Source organism: Haematobia irritans, chromosome 2 (genome assembly GCF_050003625.1).
Source record: "Haematobia irritans isolate KBUSLIRL chromosome 2, ASM5000362v1, whole genome shotgun sequence".
NCBI lineage: Eukaryota > Metazoa > Arthropoda > Insecta > Diptera > Muscidae > Haematobia > Haematobia irritans.
In genome coordinates, this window is record NC_134398.1 from 52,831,643 (window position 1) to 52,848,976 (window position 17,334).

The 17,334-nt window shown below is 34.0% G+C and overlaps 1 protein-coding gene and 1 long non-coding RNA gene across 2 annotated transcripts; one reads left to right on the plus strand and one right to left on the minus strand.

Moving 5' to 3' along the window:
- Window positions 1-2,553: 2,553 nt before the first annotated feature.
- LOC142227538 (uncharacterized) lies at window positions 2,554-3,967 on the plus strand. The gene is made up of 2 exons (XR_012719890.1): window positions 2,554-3,640; window positions 3,707-3,967. It is a non-coding gene; the product is annotated as an uncharacterized LOC142227538 (long non-coding RNA).
- Window positions 3,968-9,880: 5,913 nt separating this feature from the next.
- On the minus strand, window positions 9,881-17,078 carry LOC142224359 (protein anon-37Cs). Its single transcript, XM_075294134.1, has 2 exons — window positions 16,940-17,078; window positions 9,881-11,547 (listed from the first exon to the last, which is right to left on the minus strand). Exons 1-2 carry the CDS (start codon window positions 16,945-16,947, stop codon window positions 10,080-10,082), a joined length of 1,476 nt encoding a protein of 491 aa, XP_075150249.1. The 5' UTR covers window positions 16,948-17,078; the 3' UTR covers window positions 9,881-10,079.
- Between the last annotated feature and the right edge of the window lie 256 nt (window positions 17,079-17,334).

Genomic DNA, 17,334 nt, shown 5'->3' on the forward strand with positions numbered 1-17,334 from the left:
GTTCTTCATTTCTCCCATGTATAACTCCAAACCCCACTGGGCCCTGAAGTTAGCAACCCTCTGAATTTCGCTATACAACCACACTTGAAATTCGTAATGGGTGCTTATTACGATAATTTATTTAAATCGAAAGTTCTGTGAGTCTAGCTCTGTGTGGTTCAACACTTGTATTAATCATTGTGGAATGATGATGTTACTCGAACGCCTTTTGTTGATGGTGTTATCCAATTTAATGGGAAATCCGTTTTTTGCAGATAACAATACCGCTGCTTTGTCTTGTCCCTTTCGTTCTCTTTTGCTAATTTTCCTCTTTTTCCAAAAAGCACCATAGTTAGATGATCTAGGATCATCATTCTGTGGCCATAGCATTTATTATGCTGGAAGAAATCACTTCTATACCTTTTTTATTCCCATCATTTTTGTTTCATTCCCATCATTTCGAAATTTTCAGAATAAATATGGTTGAGGATGGTAATATGAACTCGTACTATTTTATAAAACATTTCGCTTGGATTCGACATTCGCAAATCATTTGTGTAGTTCTTTAATGCAATGAAAATTTCCGATATATATTGTATTTTTTTGCCTTGCTGTCGTTATAAATTTTTTCTTCTACATCTGTTATAGTCGTCGCGTTACCGTTGTAATTGGTACCCTCCACAGCTGTTACAGTTTTCTCGTTCCTCGCATATTCGCTACATTCCTCTGCTATAGCTTTTCCGTTTTGTTAAACTAACCGCTCCCTGCGAATATAAACCTGTTAACTGTTTTTTCATCTGCTGCGTATATAATTGGCATTTTAACGTTCAAGTTATAATACTCGTCATCTTCGCAATTGCAATGTTTTTTGACAAATGTCATGAAATTTAAATTCGATATGTTTGGGGAAAATTCTCGAACTGATGGGTTTATATTATTTCCGCCTATAGACCGAGCACCTACAAATAGATTCTCTAGTGTATCCCGATTATATCTTCCTTGAAAGATAAAGTCAAATGATATGATACCCTTATACCATATGATGCAGCTTTTTTGAACTCTTCCGCAAGACAAAATGAAATCTCCATTTCATAATATTACGATATTATCTCATTATGCAATTCTTGTTGTGATATTGGTATCTCATGTTGTGGGTTATTCCTGAGAATCATATATTAACATAAACGGTCAAAGAAGTTAAAACGTCTTACCCTTTATTTGGATACGTGATTTTGTTGCTTTTTGATAATATAAAAAGTAAAGCTCTTGGAAACAATGATCTATATTTACCAACATATCTTATAATGTCACCTACTAGAAAATATTCCTTACATATGAATTCAGACGAGTTCAAAGAAATACAACAGGCTTGGCTCCATTTAGACCGCCTTTGTTCATCAAAGGGCTTATTAAAAACCATCTCAACGGCACATTGAGGCATCTTCCTTTTATGTTTCCCAATATTTTCATTACTATTTTCAGAATGGCTACGTTTGGAATCATACCGCCCAATGCTCCTTTGTTATTGATAGCCATCACAAGGCTGTCTTTCGCAACAGAGATCTTTGATCCCATTTGGAAGATGGCAGCCCATCGTTCCCTTTTCCCAACTTCAAGAATTACTTTCACCAATTTAAAGGAATCACATTTCTGCGTTCCTTTAATTTCTTTCGAGAGGGATTATCCACTTTTAACGTTACCTTAGAAAAGGTTCGAGTTGCCAAAGTGTCGCCACCTATCGACACGTCTGCAGGTCGACTTATTGGGCCTAACTCGTGGTCATTGGTAACATTTATAACTTCAGTCGAAAACTGGGCCCTGAAGTTAGCAACCCAGTGGATAACTTTGAATTTCGCTGCATGGTGGCTAAGTGTACCACCACACTTTAAATTCGTAATAGGTACTTAATACGACAATTTATTTAATTATTAAATCAATTTAATGGGAAATCCGTTTTTGTGCTGATAATGAAACTTTTGAGTTGGTTTTCGCAATGCAATCCGCTATTTTTTCTTCTCTCTTTCATCCTCTCTTGCCCATTTTCTTTTTCAAAGAAGCACCATAGTTAGATGATCTAGGATCATTATTCTGTGGTCATAGCACTCATTTTGCTGGAAGAACTCCGGAAATAAATTCTTGTTCACTTCTATACTTTTTTCCATTATATTCCCATTACTTCTAAAATTTCAGAATAAATCAGGTTCAGGATGGTATTGTGAACTTGAACTATTTTATAAAACATTTCGCTTGGATTCTATAAGCACATTTGTACAATTCTTAAATGCAATGACATTTTCCGATATATTTTGTATTTCGCCAACTTTAACCATATACACACAAAAAATGATCACCAAAATCTTTTCAATTAAACACTCAATTGAATTTGGAAACGGATTCAATTAATATGTTAATTGATTCAATTAATTATTTAATCAAATCCGAATAAAAGCCAATTAAAAAAATGATTGCTATTTGTTACGTTTCCAATTAAAATATTAATTGATTCAATCAATTTGTTAATCAATTCGGAAATAATTTTCAATTACAAACGTGATTGAAATTTTTTCCGTTTCCAATTACACATGTGATTGATCCAATCACCTTTGTGATTGAAATTGAATAATTTTGAGCAATGGAAAGAGCGAAAAGAGAACAAGAGAATGGGTATTTATTCAACAATGTATGATGGAGAGATCAGTATGTGGAAGTAACTCGTAACGAACGGTTGGGTTTTTGTTTTTCGCGTAAATTGAAAAACATGATTGGCGACATTCTGTCTGCTGCATTCAAAATGTGTGCATAAATATTTTGAACGCAACAACAAATCATAGCAAAGGGTTGAAATAAATAAAGTGTGCAACAGCAAACGACCACGCGGTAAAGGTTTGAAAAAAATATGTGAGAGAACGCATTTGAAATTACCTGTGTTTGTGTTTCGTGGTATTGTAAAAATGGAAAACAATCTACGTTTATTGAAGTAAGAAATTGTGAAATGTGAATACCGTTTTCCATTGAAGCCTGTTTACATTAAACGGACTAAAATAATATATTTTTTATTCATTTCTTTTAGTGACCAATTTTTTTTCGTGAAATTGACCAATCAATCCCATCAACTCCATCATTTTATCAAATATATAAGAATATGTTTGCAATAAAAAAGTGGGTACCGTATTGATCCTAGTTTTCTTAAAACCAATAGCGGTATGGGTTTGTTGAAAGATTCACCTTGAAGTTGCGAAGTGGCGTTGGCATTAAATTGCATTTTTGTTTTACCTGCCTTTTTCAGTTTGAACCCAAGTAGAGAGCAGTATTTCTGATATATAAACTAATGAGCTAAAAAAGTTCTTTCTTTTGGATTTAAAAATATGAAAAATATCCGAAAATAATAAAAATATGTATTTATATTTTTTTCTATTTCCAGAATTTGCAAAGTATCATCAATAGAATACCAAATATTACATTGTTTTCCCATTATTTTTGTCTTTGATTGGTTCAAATTTTAATAGACGATTTCAATGTGTGGATTTTGGAAAGGAATTGTTACTAAAATTAAATTACCGAGCTCCTTAATACACCTTTTTATGCTAAAAGACTACAACTGCAAAAGAAGATTATAAATCTGCAACCTGGAACTAAGAATTGAACTTGATATTCTACGCAGGTAATGTTTAACAAAATTAACTTTTATTGAACAAAATTAAATTCGAATTATTCTGTTTACTTTCAGAAAAACTAATTTAGCTTACAGGGTGCTGATTTATTGGAAATCTAGGCGCATCTACATATTAGAAGGAACATGCTAACATGGTTATTCTTATAATGAAGATAATGATTTATATAATTTATTTTTTCTCCCTATAGTTGTTATTGATAGTAATTGTATTTGTAAGTTATGTTAGAACAAAACACAAATGACAAGAACCAAATTTATTTGTCTTTTGCATAATTCAAAAAATAATAAAATATTAAATATGTTTTATAAGAAACATATATTTTCTTTTATTTCAAATAAAACTAAATACGATTTTGGGGTCGCAATATATAAATTTGATCGAAATTTATAGCCAATTTCAATTAATTATTTAATTGAATGAATCAAATAGTTGATTGATTTTTGTCGCGAAATTAATTAAAATTTTAATTGATTCAATTAAAACTATGATTGAATTTTATGTTAAAAATCAATCACGTTTTTAATTGATTCAATCACACAATTAATTGATTCCGCGACAAAAGTCAATAAAATTTTTAATTGAAAATCGTGTTGGTATTCAATCAAAATGATTGATTGATACTATCATTTTCGTGATTGAAGACATTTCAATTAAAAAGATGATTGAATCCGCGATTTTCGTGATTGAATCAAAAAAAATTTTTTTGTGTGTATTCACCACAGCTACAATTTTCAGATTACTTCTTAATATGTCAATGGTAATTGTATTATATTCCTCGTCATCGATTCATTGTTTTTGACATATGTCATGCATTTTAAATTTGATATGATTGGGAAATTCTCGAGCTGATGAGTTTGTATTATTTCCGCCACTAAACCGATAACCTGCAAATAGATTCTCTAGTGCATCCTGGTTGTATCTTCCTTGACAGATAAAGTTGATATGAGGCATTGTGTTATTCGGCCATGTCTAAGATTGCTTCCAAAAAAATTGATGCTTTTGGTCTGGCTACCATTAGACAATGAATTTAAAAATTCTTTAAACTTGTTAATTTTTGTTGTAATTTTATTTGTTCTTGTAATTGGCCGTTTATTTGGATTTTTGTGTGCAAATGAACGTCCGTTTAATAAATCAAATCCATCACTCATTTCTTGTAACAATATAGCGGTTGGAATATTATAAATTTCCTCCAAATGGGCAAAGTTATGCGATTTGTACATAGTTAATATTCCTGCACTAGTTCTTCTGCTGATCACTTGGCAGCCCTGCATTTTGTGTAAGGCGTAAGCGATCCACAATTAACAAATTATTTTTATGTTGGACTGTTCTTCCAAAATATTTATTGTCTCCTTAACAATTTCAAAATAAAAACTAAATGCGAATTTCCAAGCTTTGAACGCTCCTTTAATCATGAATACAAAGACTTTTTTACGAAGAATTTAGTTCTGTTACCACGTCCGTCATCTTCTAATCCATCGATGCAGTCATTTTCAATGTTATAGGTCAATTCAGTGCGCAAACTCAGTTCATCAAAGAGAAGTATGGAACACCTATCTCTCTCGCTCATTAAAGCTGCTAATTTTGCTAATCATGTTGTAATGTTCTAATTGATGACTGGTTTTACATTTTTTTGCGGAACCAACGATCGGATTGATCTTTTAGATGGCAAAGAAAAGTCCTCTTCATATTTATTGCAATCCAAAGTCCTTGGAAACTTGAAATATAAGTTTAGAATTTTTTTCTTCATCCGTATATTTTTTGCGAGCACTTGAGCAAGATAAATTTGAAAACATAGGCGCCCCTTCAGTAGCCGATGATGTATCAAGGTTATGTTGATATAATCTTTCAATTCCTCGTTTTTAATATCGTTTGCATCTCCAGACTTTTTTGGTGGTCTTCCACGTTCTTCATTTCTCCCATCAAAATCATTATTTCTGAACCATTGAAACCATCTTTTGCATGTTGCTTCTGATAGAACATGATCACCATATGCCTCGACAAGCATTCGATGCGCTTCTGTAGCACTTATCTCCAAATGAAAACAAAAACTTAATGCTTTCCGCAAATCATAACTTTCTGGTACAAAATTCTACATTTTTAACACGATGGAAAATATGACGTTGTATGTTCAATGACTTGATGTAAACTAAATATTTTTCACAGATGTTATAGAAAACAAAAAAAACTAAGAGTTCGTTCACAACAAGTGTTCTCTATCGAGACATTTGTATCTTGACGTTCACTTCATACCGGTATACCTGGTACTTTGTGGAGTTGCTTGATAACTCAAATATCTGTCCTCAAATAGGGGTCCTCACCACGGCCATCCTCATAATTAGATTTTTAGGATTGGCGCATGAACGATGATACAAATCAAGCATAGCGAAGACATCTAGCAAAGGTGGCCTGATTTAAATGTCTAGTGTGCTCAATGCGCAAAAACGGTTGTTTTGAAGTACAATGACTCCATGAGTTATTACGAGGAAGAAGAACACCAATCAAATACCTCTTCTGTGAGTTCCATGTCTTTTATTTGTATACGTCGATGGAATAATAGGGAGCATAAGTTTCAACATACCATAAACAGGCTGGTAATGGTTCTGAAACAATTACGCTGGTTCGAAAAGAATGTATAATTGGGTAGGTTCAATACATACACCCAAAGAAATTTGTTAGTAGAACCAGTAGAAAAGTCTGCAAAAACAACAAAAAGTCTGCTGAAAAAGGGAAAGCAGTCACTCTTTGCTGAAATAGCAAACATTGTTTGCTATTTTTTAAACTCGATTACACTAAAACATATTTCAGTTTGGTTGAAACAAATATAAATGTCAACTTAGGGGCTATCGTAACACAATTAAAATAATCTTTTTTGAATATCTTGTAACGGCGAAAGTCGTTACACTCGTTTTCGCCTCACCATTTTATTTTCTTTCTTTTTTTATAATTAATAACTAAGACCGAAGTCATTTTGTTAAGTTTTTTTAAGTAAAATGAATTGTTTTTATTTTTCTTGAAATACATTTATTTTGAGTTATACTATAAGTTTATAGCATTATTCTCTCTCATGCGAGATAAAAAATGTGGGTTGGGTAAACGTACGAATTGTTGCTGGGCACATGAGTGGTAAACAAGGTACCGTTATCGGTTTGAAACAACACAACACCCACATGCAAAACAGGTATGCAAAAACCGCAAAGAGGCAAGGCTATAAAAGCAAGAATAACAATTGAAACCGGTCTCTTTGGTGACGACACGTAGACGAAGCAACACAGGTGAGTAGAGTGAAAAATCAGTGTGAGATCAAAGAAGTGTAGTGAACTAAATCCAGTGAAAAAGATTGGTAATTTCTCAAGGTGACCGGGGGTTGACGTTGTTATTCCGCGCGACGAACGAGCAACTAAATTCCTACGCCGTTTATTTTTTTTGGCGATTGCTCGAGTACGCGTGACCGTCCAAGGTCATCTATAACTTCCATCACGGTTTGTGCTTCGAACGTGTTCCGAACTCGGTCACAGTCATATCCCTTCGTAAGGCCCGTCATCACAGTTCAAGGTCACCGTCAAGGACAATCGCTAATAACACGTGTTTGGTCTTCGCTCCCATCAACATTTCCGTTAACCATCCATTACCCCCGTATGTTCACGTTCTGTGTTCCGACAGCGGTCACTTCCCTTGCTCCACTCACGTTACCACGACTTGTGTTCCGAACACGGTCACGGTCCCGTTTTCTTGTTTACCCGAGTCATCCTCTACTTTGACTAGTGTTCCTCTACTTTGACTAGTGTACGTCGTCAAGATTCACGGTCAAGGTCACTCGCGAAAACCGCGTGCTTCTGTCTTGTTTTTCTTGCTTCACTCTCATTATCACGACTAGTGTTCCGACCGCGGTCACAGTCACGTTTTCCTGTTTATCCGGGACATCTTTACTTCGACTTGTGTTCCGAACGCGGTCACAGCCATATCTCCTTGACAGTCGCGAGAATAACGCGTGCTTCTGCCTCGATTTCTATCGACATTCGCGCCAACCGTCAAATACTTCCGCCTCCTTGTGTTCTGTGTTCCGACCGCGGTCACAGTCACGTCAATTCTCTTGCTTCACCCTGATTCTCACGACTAGTGCTCCGAACGTGGTCACGGTCACGTTTTCTTGTTTATCCGAGACATCTTTACTGTGACTTGTGTTCCGAACGTGGTCAAAGTCACGTTTTCTTGTTTATCGGGGACATCTTTACTCTGACTTGTGTTCCGAACGCGGTCACAGTCATATTACCTTGACAGTCGCGTTAACACAGTCCGAGGTCATGGTCAAGGTCAGCCGTGAGTTACGCGGAACATCTTCGTCTCCTTCAATATCCACCTCGCTCGCCACCTATTCACGACTGCCGTGCTCTGTGTGCCGAACTCGGTCACAGCCCTGATTCCGCCCTCTTCGTAGCGATACAGGTCAAGGACGTCACCAAGGTCATTTGCCAACAGCCTTCTATCCACGACAGCGTTTTCTAGCCGAGCATTAACCAAAACTGTGTTCCGAACACGGTCACAGCCACGTGTCTTCAATTCTCGCCTCACGCCCACGTAAACTTGTGTTCCGACCCCGGTCACAGATAGGGTACCAACACCACCGTCGTCGCGCTGAATAAGTGCTCCGAACCCGGTCACGGCCTCGCCTGTCCTTTCCAACCCCACTCCTTAGGACCTCCACCAGTGTCAATCAGCAAGCACTCCAACGGCACACTTTCGCGATATAGTCCTCCATACACGGATCAGCCAATCAAGAATAAAACCAAACCAAACATTGCCGTTTTCTTCCGCTGTCACTTCCCCCTATAAATTTCTGTGACGGACCCTTCCCCCGCGAGCTAATCCCAGCAGACGGAGGAAACTCGTCGTTACAATCTATAGTAGGTACTAGGTTCGGTTCTCGTGTTGAAAACTAATTTATTTTCGCAATTATTTGTCCTTATGCTATTTTCCCACCGACTCATTTTCCTCATTCGTTTTTCCAAAACATTTCACCGTTCACACCGGGTTGAGATGTTTTAGTTTGACAGTTACCATGGAAACTAGAAATTCACATTTAAGGTGGGTATTAAGTTCGAGTTTAGCCGCTAAAAACATGATTTTTTCACAATTACTTTTCTTTAATAATCCATTTTAACGAATACAAACTTTGTGAAAATTTGCTTTGGGCTTTTCTCCATCAAGTTATAATAAAATTTGCAACAAATATGTATAATTTCATGCATTTTTCTTACTGATTTAGTTTTCACTTTAGCGATTTTAGCGGCTAAACTCGAACTTAATACTCACCTTTACTCGAAATTCACATATATGCAACCTATGTCCAAATAATTACCGCGAGCGCAAAGGGAAGAAATGTTTTATGTTATTTTCACATGTCCATGTTCTAAAAAGCCTTTGTTTATTCTTTTTTTTCTATGAAACTTATTTCAATATTTTGACATATATTTTAAATAGGGTATGTTATTCGGGGTATATTCCAAATTAGGTGGGTTCACATTCTAAAATTGACGTGTTTTGGAGGAAAACTTGTGTTTTGAACTTGTTTTTTAGTATGGCGAAAACGACTCGTTTTGAAGTGCTTATATAGGGAAAACATCTCAAACCCCAAAACATGCTTGGTGAGAACACCATATTAAATAATCAGAATTATAAACGACAAAAAACATATTCCTGTAAAGTCTTGCTAAAATCTAGAGGAACAAGAAACTGCGCATTAATTGAGTTAATATACCAAAAATACCAAAAACTACTTTTGGTTCTTAAGTATGCTTTGAGAAAAAATTTATAAGCTAATAATTTTATAATTTGTTGTTCGTTAAACCCTGAAGTACAAAAATATAACAGCAGACTTCGACCGCTGTTTTTAGCAGACTATTTTCTATGAGTGTATAAAACAGACGGCACCTTTAGCCTAACATATTTTTAAGTCTGAATCGGAGAATTAAGCCAACCCATGCAGGCGGCGATTGACACTCAATTTTTGTCGACTGCGTGACAATTGGCAGACAGTAAATATAAGTGAAATAGTCGGCATGGACTAAAATCGGCGACTTCATCCCGCGCTGGTATAAACAGATTCAAATTAAAGATTTTTGATTAAAGTCCCAAAAATGTATATTTTGTCGATACCTAATTCCATCTTCAATCGTTCTCGTATTAGAAAAACTCATGGGATATTCGTAAATAGAAAAACTCATAAGATATTCGTAAATATTGCAAATTTATTATCGAATTGCGATAGTATATTAATTTAGTATATTAATTTATATTAAATTTAATTAATTTAAAATTTAAATAATATTTTAATATTTTTAATAAAATATATGCGATTAATAATAACAAAATAATTTTGACATAATTATAAGGATCACAATAGAAAAAGCGTCGTCACAGGCAATAAAATTATTTCTTATAATAATCTATTATACGTTGAGCCTCTCGAATACCACTCATACGAGCTCCATCAACAGTGCCAAAACCATTCAAAATTGTAGCATCACCGGCAAATAGTAGACTGGGATCGCCCAATGGCGATGACAATGTTTGTATGTCTTGAGCACTACTGTTCGTAGAGAAATATGGTCTTCCTCCTAAATAGCACGCACTTCTGCTCCAATCGGATCTTAAGACCTCGGAGGGAAAAGGAATTTTTGGATTTTTTAACACAGCCCTTAGTAATTTTGTGATTTCGTCAATAACTTCACGATCAGGTAGCTTTTCAATTTCATCATAGTAGGCGCCACCAATGGTAACCTCTAAAACACGTGTGCTGCTGGGCAGCTTTGAGATCTCTACAACCTGTTTAGTCCAATGCCGATCTTGTAGTCTTTCCTCTGCCGACCACAATGGACGAACGTTAGCCGAAAACCATGGACGCAAAGGTTTCTTATATTCGAAGTAAACTTTTACTGGACTACCAAAACCTATGTTATTAATGGCTTTCATTTTTTCCAACGGAAGTGCTGGCTTGAACATATGGCCAGCAAATGTTTTAAGTACTCCCAGAGGTAGAGTACATATAATATGGTCGGCAACAATAACTGAACCATCCAAACAGTTTACAGTCTTTTGGGTATCTCTGCTAGGTCCATACCATTTAATTTCTCCAACAGGCTTACCAATGAGAAGATTTTCTTTACCTATGCCTGTTATTATGTCATGGAGAATACTATTCATACCCGTAGGTATATAAATGGGATAGGCAAATTGATTTTTAAATTTAATCAATTGTTCAATGTTTAAATATTCCAGATTGCAACCCAATTTACCACCAAATTCTTTCATTAAAGCATTGAAAACATCGCCCACCAGCAGACGATCTTTTTCCTTGAACATAGCATTGATAAGTTTAGAACTTTCTGCTTGAAAATATGTATGGACATTGTTCAGCTCATGGAGATTTCCTTTGGCATAGCGATTTTTCAACTCCACGCCGGCACATAGTTTTTTGAAGAAAATATCAACTGCTTCGGGAATGTGTTTATTAATAGCTCCCCCCTTAGTGTCCACATAAACCGTTTCCGTTTTGGTTTGTATTTTTTTAGATAAGCCTGAAGTTTGTTGTAAAAGTTCATAAACTGAGTTGTGCGTTGCATCAATAGTTATCCATTTAGCACCCAATTCGCAGAATGCATCACCAAAATGTTTCGAATTAATTCGTCCTCCATAGCGATCACTAGCCTCGAGAATGATAGTACGTTTGAAGCCATTTTTATAAAGATGATGAGCCGCCGATAGTCCTGCCAAGCCAGCTCCAATGATAATAGTTTGAACATCGTTTATAGATTTTCCTGATGTATCTGCAATACGATGGGGATTATCTTGTTTTAATGTTGTGGCGTTGAATATCTTGCGGCGAGTATTTTTGAAGCTATAAAGAGAAAGGAAATATATGGGATAGATTAGGACAAGAACGTGTAGATTTGAAACGTTCAAATTTCCAAGAACCAAATCAAAAACAAAGACCACATAATTGGCACAATTGACCCAAATTACGATTTCATAACCGTATATTAACAGGAAGGAGAGCTTCAAAAACTACAACGAAATTCGTAAGAACGCATATCTAGAACACCTGAAGTAATGTAACTTCGACTCAGGTATAAGTAAGTGTGGCCGCTAACTTTTTTGAAAAAGAACCAAATTTTAAAAATTTATTTTGTTAGAAGAAAAACGAATTGGAAATTCATAGGAACACAAGAGTAAATTCTGCAAAGGAAAACTGAAAAAGTTACGCGTTAAATTCAATTGTAAAAAAAAAGAATTTATGCTTGATTTTTTTTCATTTTCGTTTTGTAGATAAATGTTTTCGGTATTATCAGTTAAATCTATATTCGGAATCCATCCTCTTGGGTCGGTATCAGCAGGGCTGTGGAGTCGAGCCAATCTTGCTCGACTCCGACTCCAGCATTTTTCATCAGCTCGACTCCGACTCCGGGTAATATAACTAAATCTCGTTTTAATACCACTAATTTGTAGTTCTATTGTGGGGGTACCGTAAGTGGATCGATATAAAGTATCGTATTTATTTATGTGTGCAAAAAAAAGGTCTTAATTTCACATTAGATGCCAATTGAACTCTATATTTCAAATTTAGGGCAATGTTTAATAAATAAAATAATGCTATAAATACCCATCATAATATGAGAAGATACCAACAGAATATGTATTTGTGGACCAAAATTATTGATACTATCTCAAATCCTTTAAATTTGTTGCGAGCTATATAAAAGTTTATATTCCCATATGCATGAATTTGAATCTGAATAGATTTAGACAAAATTGTATATACTTCTACAAAATCTATGTACTTTAAGTTTAAATCTAACGTTATGGGACGTAACACAATTTTAACAAAAAAAAAAAAAAAAAAATGCAAAATAATATACTCTGCACAACTTTGTATTTAGATCTACATTTTGATAAAATCTCAAATCAGACTTCTACAAAACCTCGGGCAATATTTGGGAAATATTTATAATTGTTTAGACAATTTCGCAAAAATGCATTTATAATTCACTCATTGAAAACTTTGAAAATTTGAGTCATTTCTACAAGTTTTCGACTTAGCAGTGAGCATACAATTTTGGAAAAATTTTTGCCTAGTAAATAAAATTTTGCAAAATTTTCTACAGAAACAAAATTTTGACCAAATTTTCTATAGAAATAACATTTTGGCAAAATTTTTTATAGAAGTCAAATTTTGACCAAATATATTGAAATAAAATTTTGAATAAAATTTTTATAGAAATAAAATTTGGCAAAACTTTTTATAGAAATAAAAGTTTGAAAAAGTTATCAATAGAAATACAATTAAAAAAAAATGTGTAGCAAACAAAATTTTGCAAAATTTTCTATAGAAATAAAATTTTGCAAAATAACATATTCTATAGAAACAAAATTTTGACTAAATTTTCTATAGAAATAAAATTTTGACTAAATTTTATATAGAAAAAAATATTTCTATAGTAATAAAATTTCGAATACATTTTTTATAGAAATGAGCATCAGTAAAGGCCGGTATGCACCTCTAGCGAAATTTTCGGTAGCAAAAATTTATTTAAGTCTACAACAAAAAAAACAGGGCTGTGTACACAAATTTTAAACCAGCTAATCGCTTTAAAAAATTGTTAATATATGTTCCAAATATTCCTCAAATAAATTGTTTATTATTTACAGACCTTTTAAAACTTTTACGCACACAATGATTGTAATAAATTAAATGTTTGCTGCCAAAATATGCTTTTGACAACCCTGTTATTTTCATTAGAGGTGCGTACCAGCTTACGAAATTGAACGCTACCGAAAATTTCGTTAGCATAAATAGCAATGCATTTCTTGTGGGAATGAAATTTTTCGCTAGAGGTGCATACCGGCCTTAAGAAAAAAAATTTTGAGAAAATTTGCTATAGAAATAAAATTTGACAATTTTTTCTTATAGAAATAAAATTTTGAATAAATTATCAGTAAAAATACAATTTTAGAAAAATTTTTGTGTAGTAAATAAAATTCTGCAAAATATTCTACACAAACAAAATTTTGACTAAATTTTCTATAGAAAAGAAATTTTGACAAAATTTTCTAATAAACAAATTTATTACTATAAAATTTTGGCAACATTTTCTATAGAAATAAAATTTTGACCAAATTTTCTAATAAAAAATCTATTACTATAAAATTTTGGCAAATTTTCTATAGAAATAAAATTTTGACTTAAATTTTTATAGAAATAAAATATCAATAGAAATAAAATTTAAAAAAAATTTGTGTAACAAACAAACTTTTGCACAATTTTATATAGAAATAAAATTTTGCAAAATATTCTATAGAAACAAAATTTTGACTCAATTTTCTATAGAAATAAAATTTTGACTAAGTTTTCTATAGAAAAAAATATTTCTATAGTAGTAAAATTTTGTATAATTTTTTTATAGAAATAAAATTTTGACAAAACTTTTTATAAAAATAACATTTTGACAAAATTTTCTATAAAAACAACTTTGAAAAAATTTTCTGTCAATATTCCACATATGTATATGGCCTTAAAAAAAAAATTAAAAAACAAATAATTTCGGGTATTAAAATGGATCGATCCAGCCCATCTGCTAGTCTAACATTCTAGGAAACATCAAAAGATAGCCGTAATTGGAATTTGATTTTCATTTACAATCATGCTGTACATTGATCGAATGAATAACGCAAAGGAAACTAATTTGCGTAAAAACTTGCTTAGTTACAAAAATGTGAAGTGTTTTAAAAAATTTGGTTTAGCCGGAGCCGGAGTCGAGCAAAATTTTTACGGCTCCGACTCCAGCAAAATCTTCAGACTCCGACTCCGGCTCCACAGCCCTGGGTATCAGACAAGTTTTTTTGCTGATATTCATTCATAACAAATCTGAGCTTAGTCTACACTCAAATAAAGTGAACCTTTTAGAGCACTGAGGCCAATTTAACTCTATTTTAGTTCATGAAATTGTTATGTTTGGAGAAAGTTTTCTTGCCTTTAATAATTTTTGTGTACGTTAGTTAAATTAACTACAGAAGGGGAAAAGTTATACACAAATGAACCATAAAGATTTACTGAACTTGTATCTCCCACAAAATAGTTCAGAATAATACACCCACTTTCGATCCAACCTTACATCCTCGCTTTTCATTTTCTTTGTTATTTATTATTTTATTTTTTTTTTTTTTTGATTGAGCCTTCAATTTAGTTACTTTAATTTGGAAAAAAAAAACAAGTAAAAAAGAGCCAAGTTTAGAGCCAAAATAAGAAAGAGACAGCAGTTCAAAAACGAGCCAATTTGATTTTTTAGAGCCAGTAACGCAACGCTGTGGACAACCATTCCTCCGTCGCCTTTTTGAGCATTTCATGAATGTAGTGCTACGGTTGTTCAGCTTACCTGACCCTGAGAAAATTTTAAATTGCTACAAATGTGCAGAGTGCCCTGTCGAATTCCGTTAGCAAGGATACATGGAATTCAGTCCGCTCAATTGACGGTGATGGATGTATTTCTCGGGTGCCGAGTGGTGGATCTGATTCGTTTTGTTGTTGTGTTGTAACAGTATGTTATGTTATCATCTATTTTTGTGTTACGCTATTGGTACATCAGCGTCCAGATTCTAAGATGGGATGCGTCCAAAGTGATCTGAGAATGTTAGGATGGGCAAGCAAAAAGGTGACGCGTGTCATGTGGTCCTTGATTACAGATGGGGTGACTAAACTTATCTGATATTAGTTGGGCAAAAAAACTACCCTGTTCTGCTGGAAAGGATCTTGGTCTCCACACAAAAATGATCAAGTTGAGACACCCTGTCAATTGGAGTTCTGAATGGTCTGTATGTTATTTTAATGTCTGCCACTACACTTACCTCAATCAATACTTACTTGCATTATTAACTACATTTTCCCAGCTTAATGGTTGAGTAGATGGCGTTATGTTAGCTTAACTGTATTGGCAGCACGTTATTTTAGGTCCACTTAGATTATTCAGATCATTATGGTATTACATGTGATGAACTCTCTTATCAATAAGTGTTGCTCGATTCTATGCAGGGCAGGCATGTAACCATTGCTCTATGGTGGCCCCCAGTGTCACATGAACAAGGAATTACCCATGATTCTAGTAACTTCTTTGTAGTAAACAAAAAATTACTTGGGGTGTAGAGTAAGAAACTATTACAGCCGGTAGGTTTCAAGAGCAAATGTAAGGAAAGCTGTGAAAAACTACAACATTAATCCTGCTCTTGGAGTATATCCACAACTCCATCGCACCATAGGAACGTGACTAAAATCAAAATACAAGCCTATGGTTCAAAGAAAAACGCTGGGAAATTAAGTGTAGAGCTGCCCAATTGGAGAAAATATCAAAAAGTTTTACACGAACATTTGATCAACCCGATCTTCGTATTTTTTGGAAATACCCTGAAAATTCCATATGAGGTCAATGTTTTGTCAAGCAACTACGACTATAAAGATTCCAAGTGCGACAATTTTGTACTCATTGCCAGAGATCATTATGAAGGAGACTTTTTTGGGCTTTTTTACCCATTTGTTTTCCATTACATTACACAATTTAATTTATGTTCTGCAATCATTGGGTTTTTTAAATCAATTTTTATTTTCATAATGTAATTTCAAGCCACAATATTGTAATGAAGTGCCAACATTGGAGAGCAAATTCTATTGCTAGCAATTCGATTGCAATAATGTATATTTTTGGAGGCATTACCAAATGGACCGATAAAAACTTAATCAGATACACTTTTTTGTGAGCCTAAAATACCAGAATATTTACAATTTCAGGCAAATCAGATAAAAACTACGGTTTCTAGAAACCCAAGGAGTTAAATCGGGAGATCGTTCTTATGGGGCTATACTAAAATATGGGCTGATACTCACCGTTTTCGGCACACGTATTTGTGGTCCTAGAATACCTCTAGATTTCCAATTTCAGGTAAGAATAAAAACTGCGGTTTCTATAAGCCCAAGAAGTAAAATCGGGAGATCGGTCTATATGGGGGCTATACCAAAACATGGACCGATACTCACCATTTTTGGCACACCTCTTTATTGTCATAAAATACCTCTAGATTTCAAATTTCAGGCAAATTGGATAAAAACTACGATTTCTATAAGCCCAAGAAGTAAAATCGGGAGATCGGCCAAATTCTATTGCTAGCAATTCGCAATTCGATTGCAATAATGTATATTTTGGTAAATACTAGATAACAAATTTGTTATGCTACATGTCATTACTTACCATTGCATGGCAGGATGGCTCTATCAAATATGCACTTAAAACTAAAAATTTCGAATGAATGTTTAAATTTACCAAAACAAATTGGTTTGTTTACCAAAATTTTGCAACAAAGACGATTTTGAAAACAGTTTAATTTTTGTTGTAGTTGAGGTAATCAGCTGTACTGTTACTGCATTGCCAACTAACACTGCATAACTGAGATGCCAATCATTTTTAACCACATAGACAATTTACGAAAGATAGGGAATTACTCTCTATTATTGAGAGATCAACACATGTTACAAATATAGATGTCGTAGAATTGTTTGAATTTTACGGCACTTCTTGGAATCACTACAACGCCGTTATGTTCATGTTGCCCAGAGGGTGTTCCAGGGCATTATCAAGGCATGAGC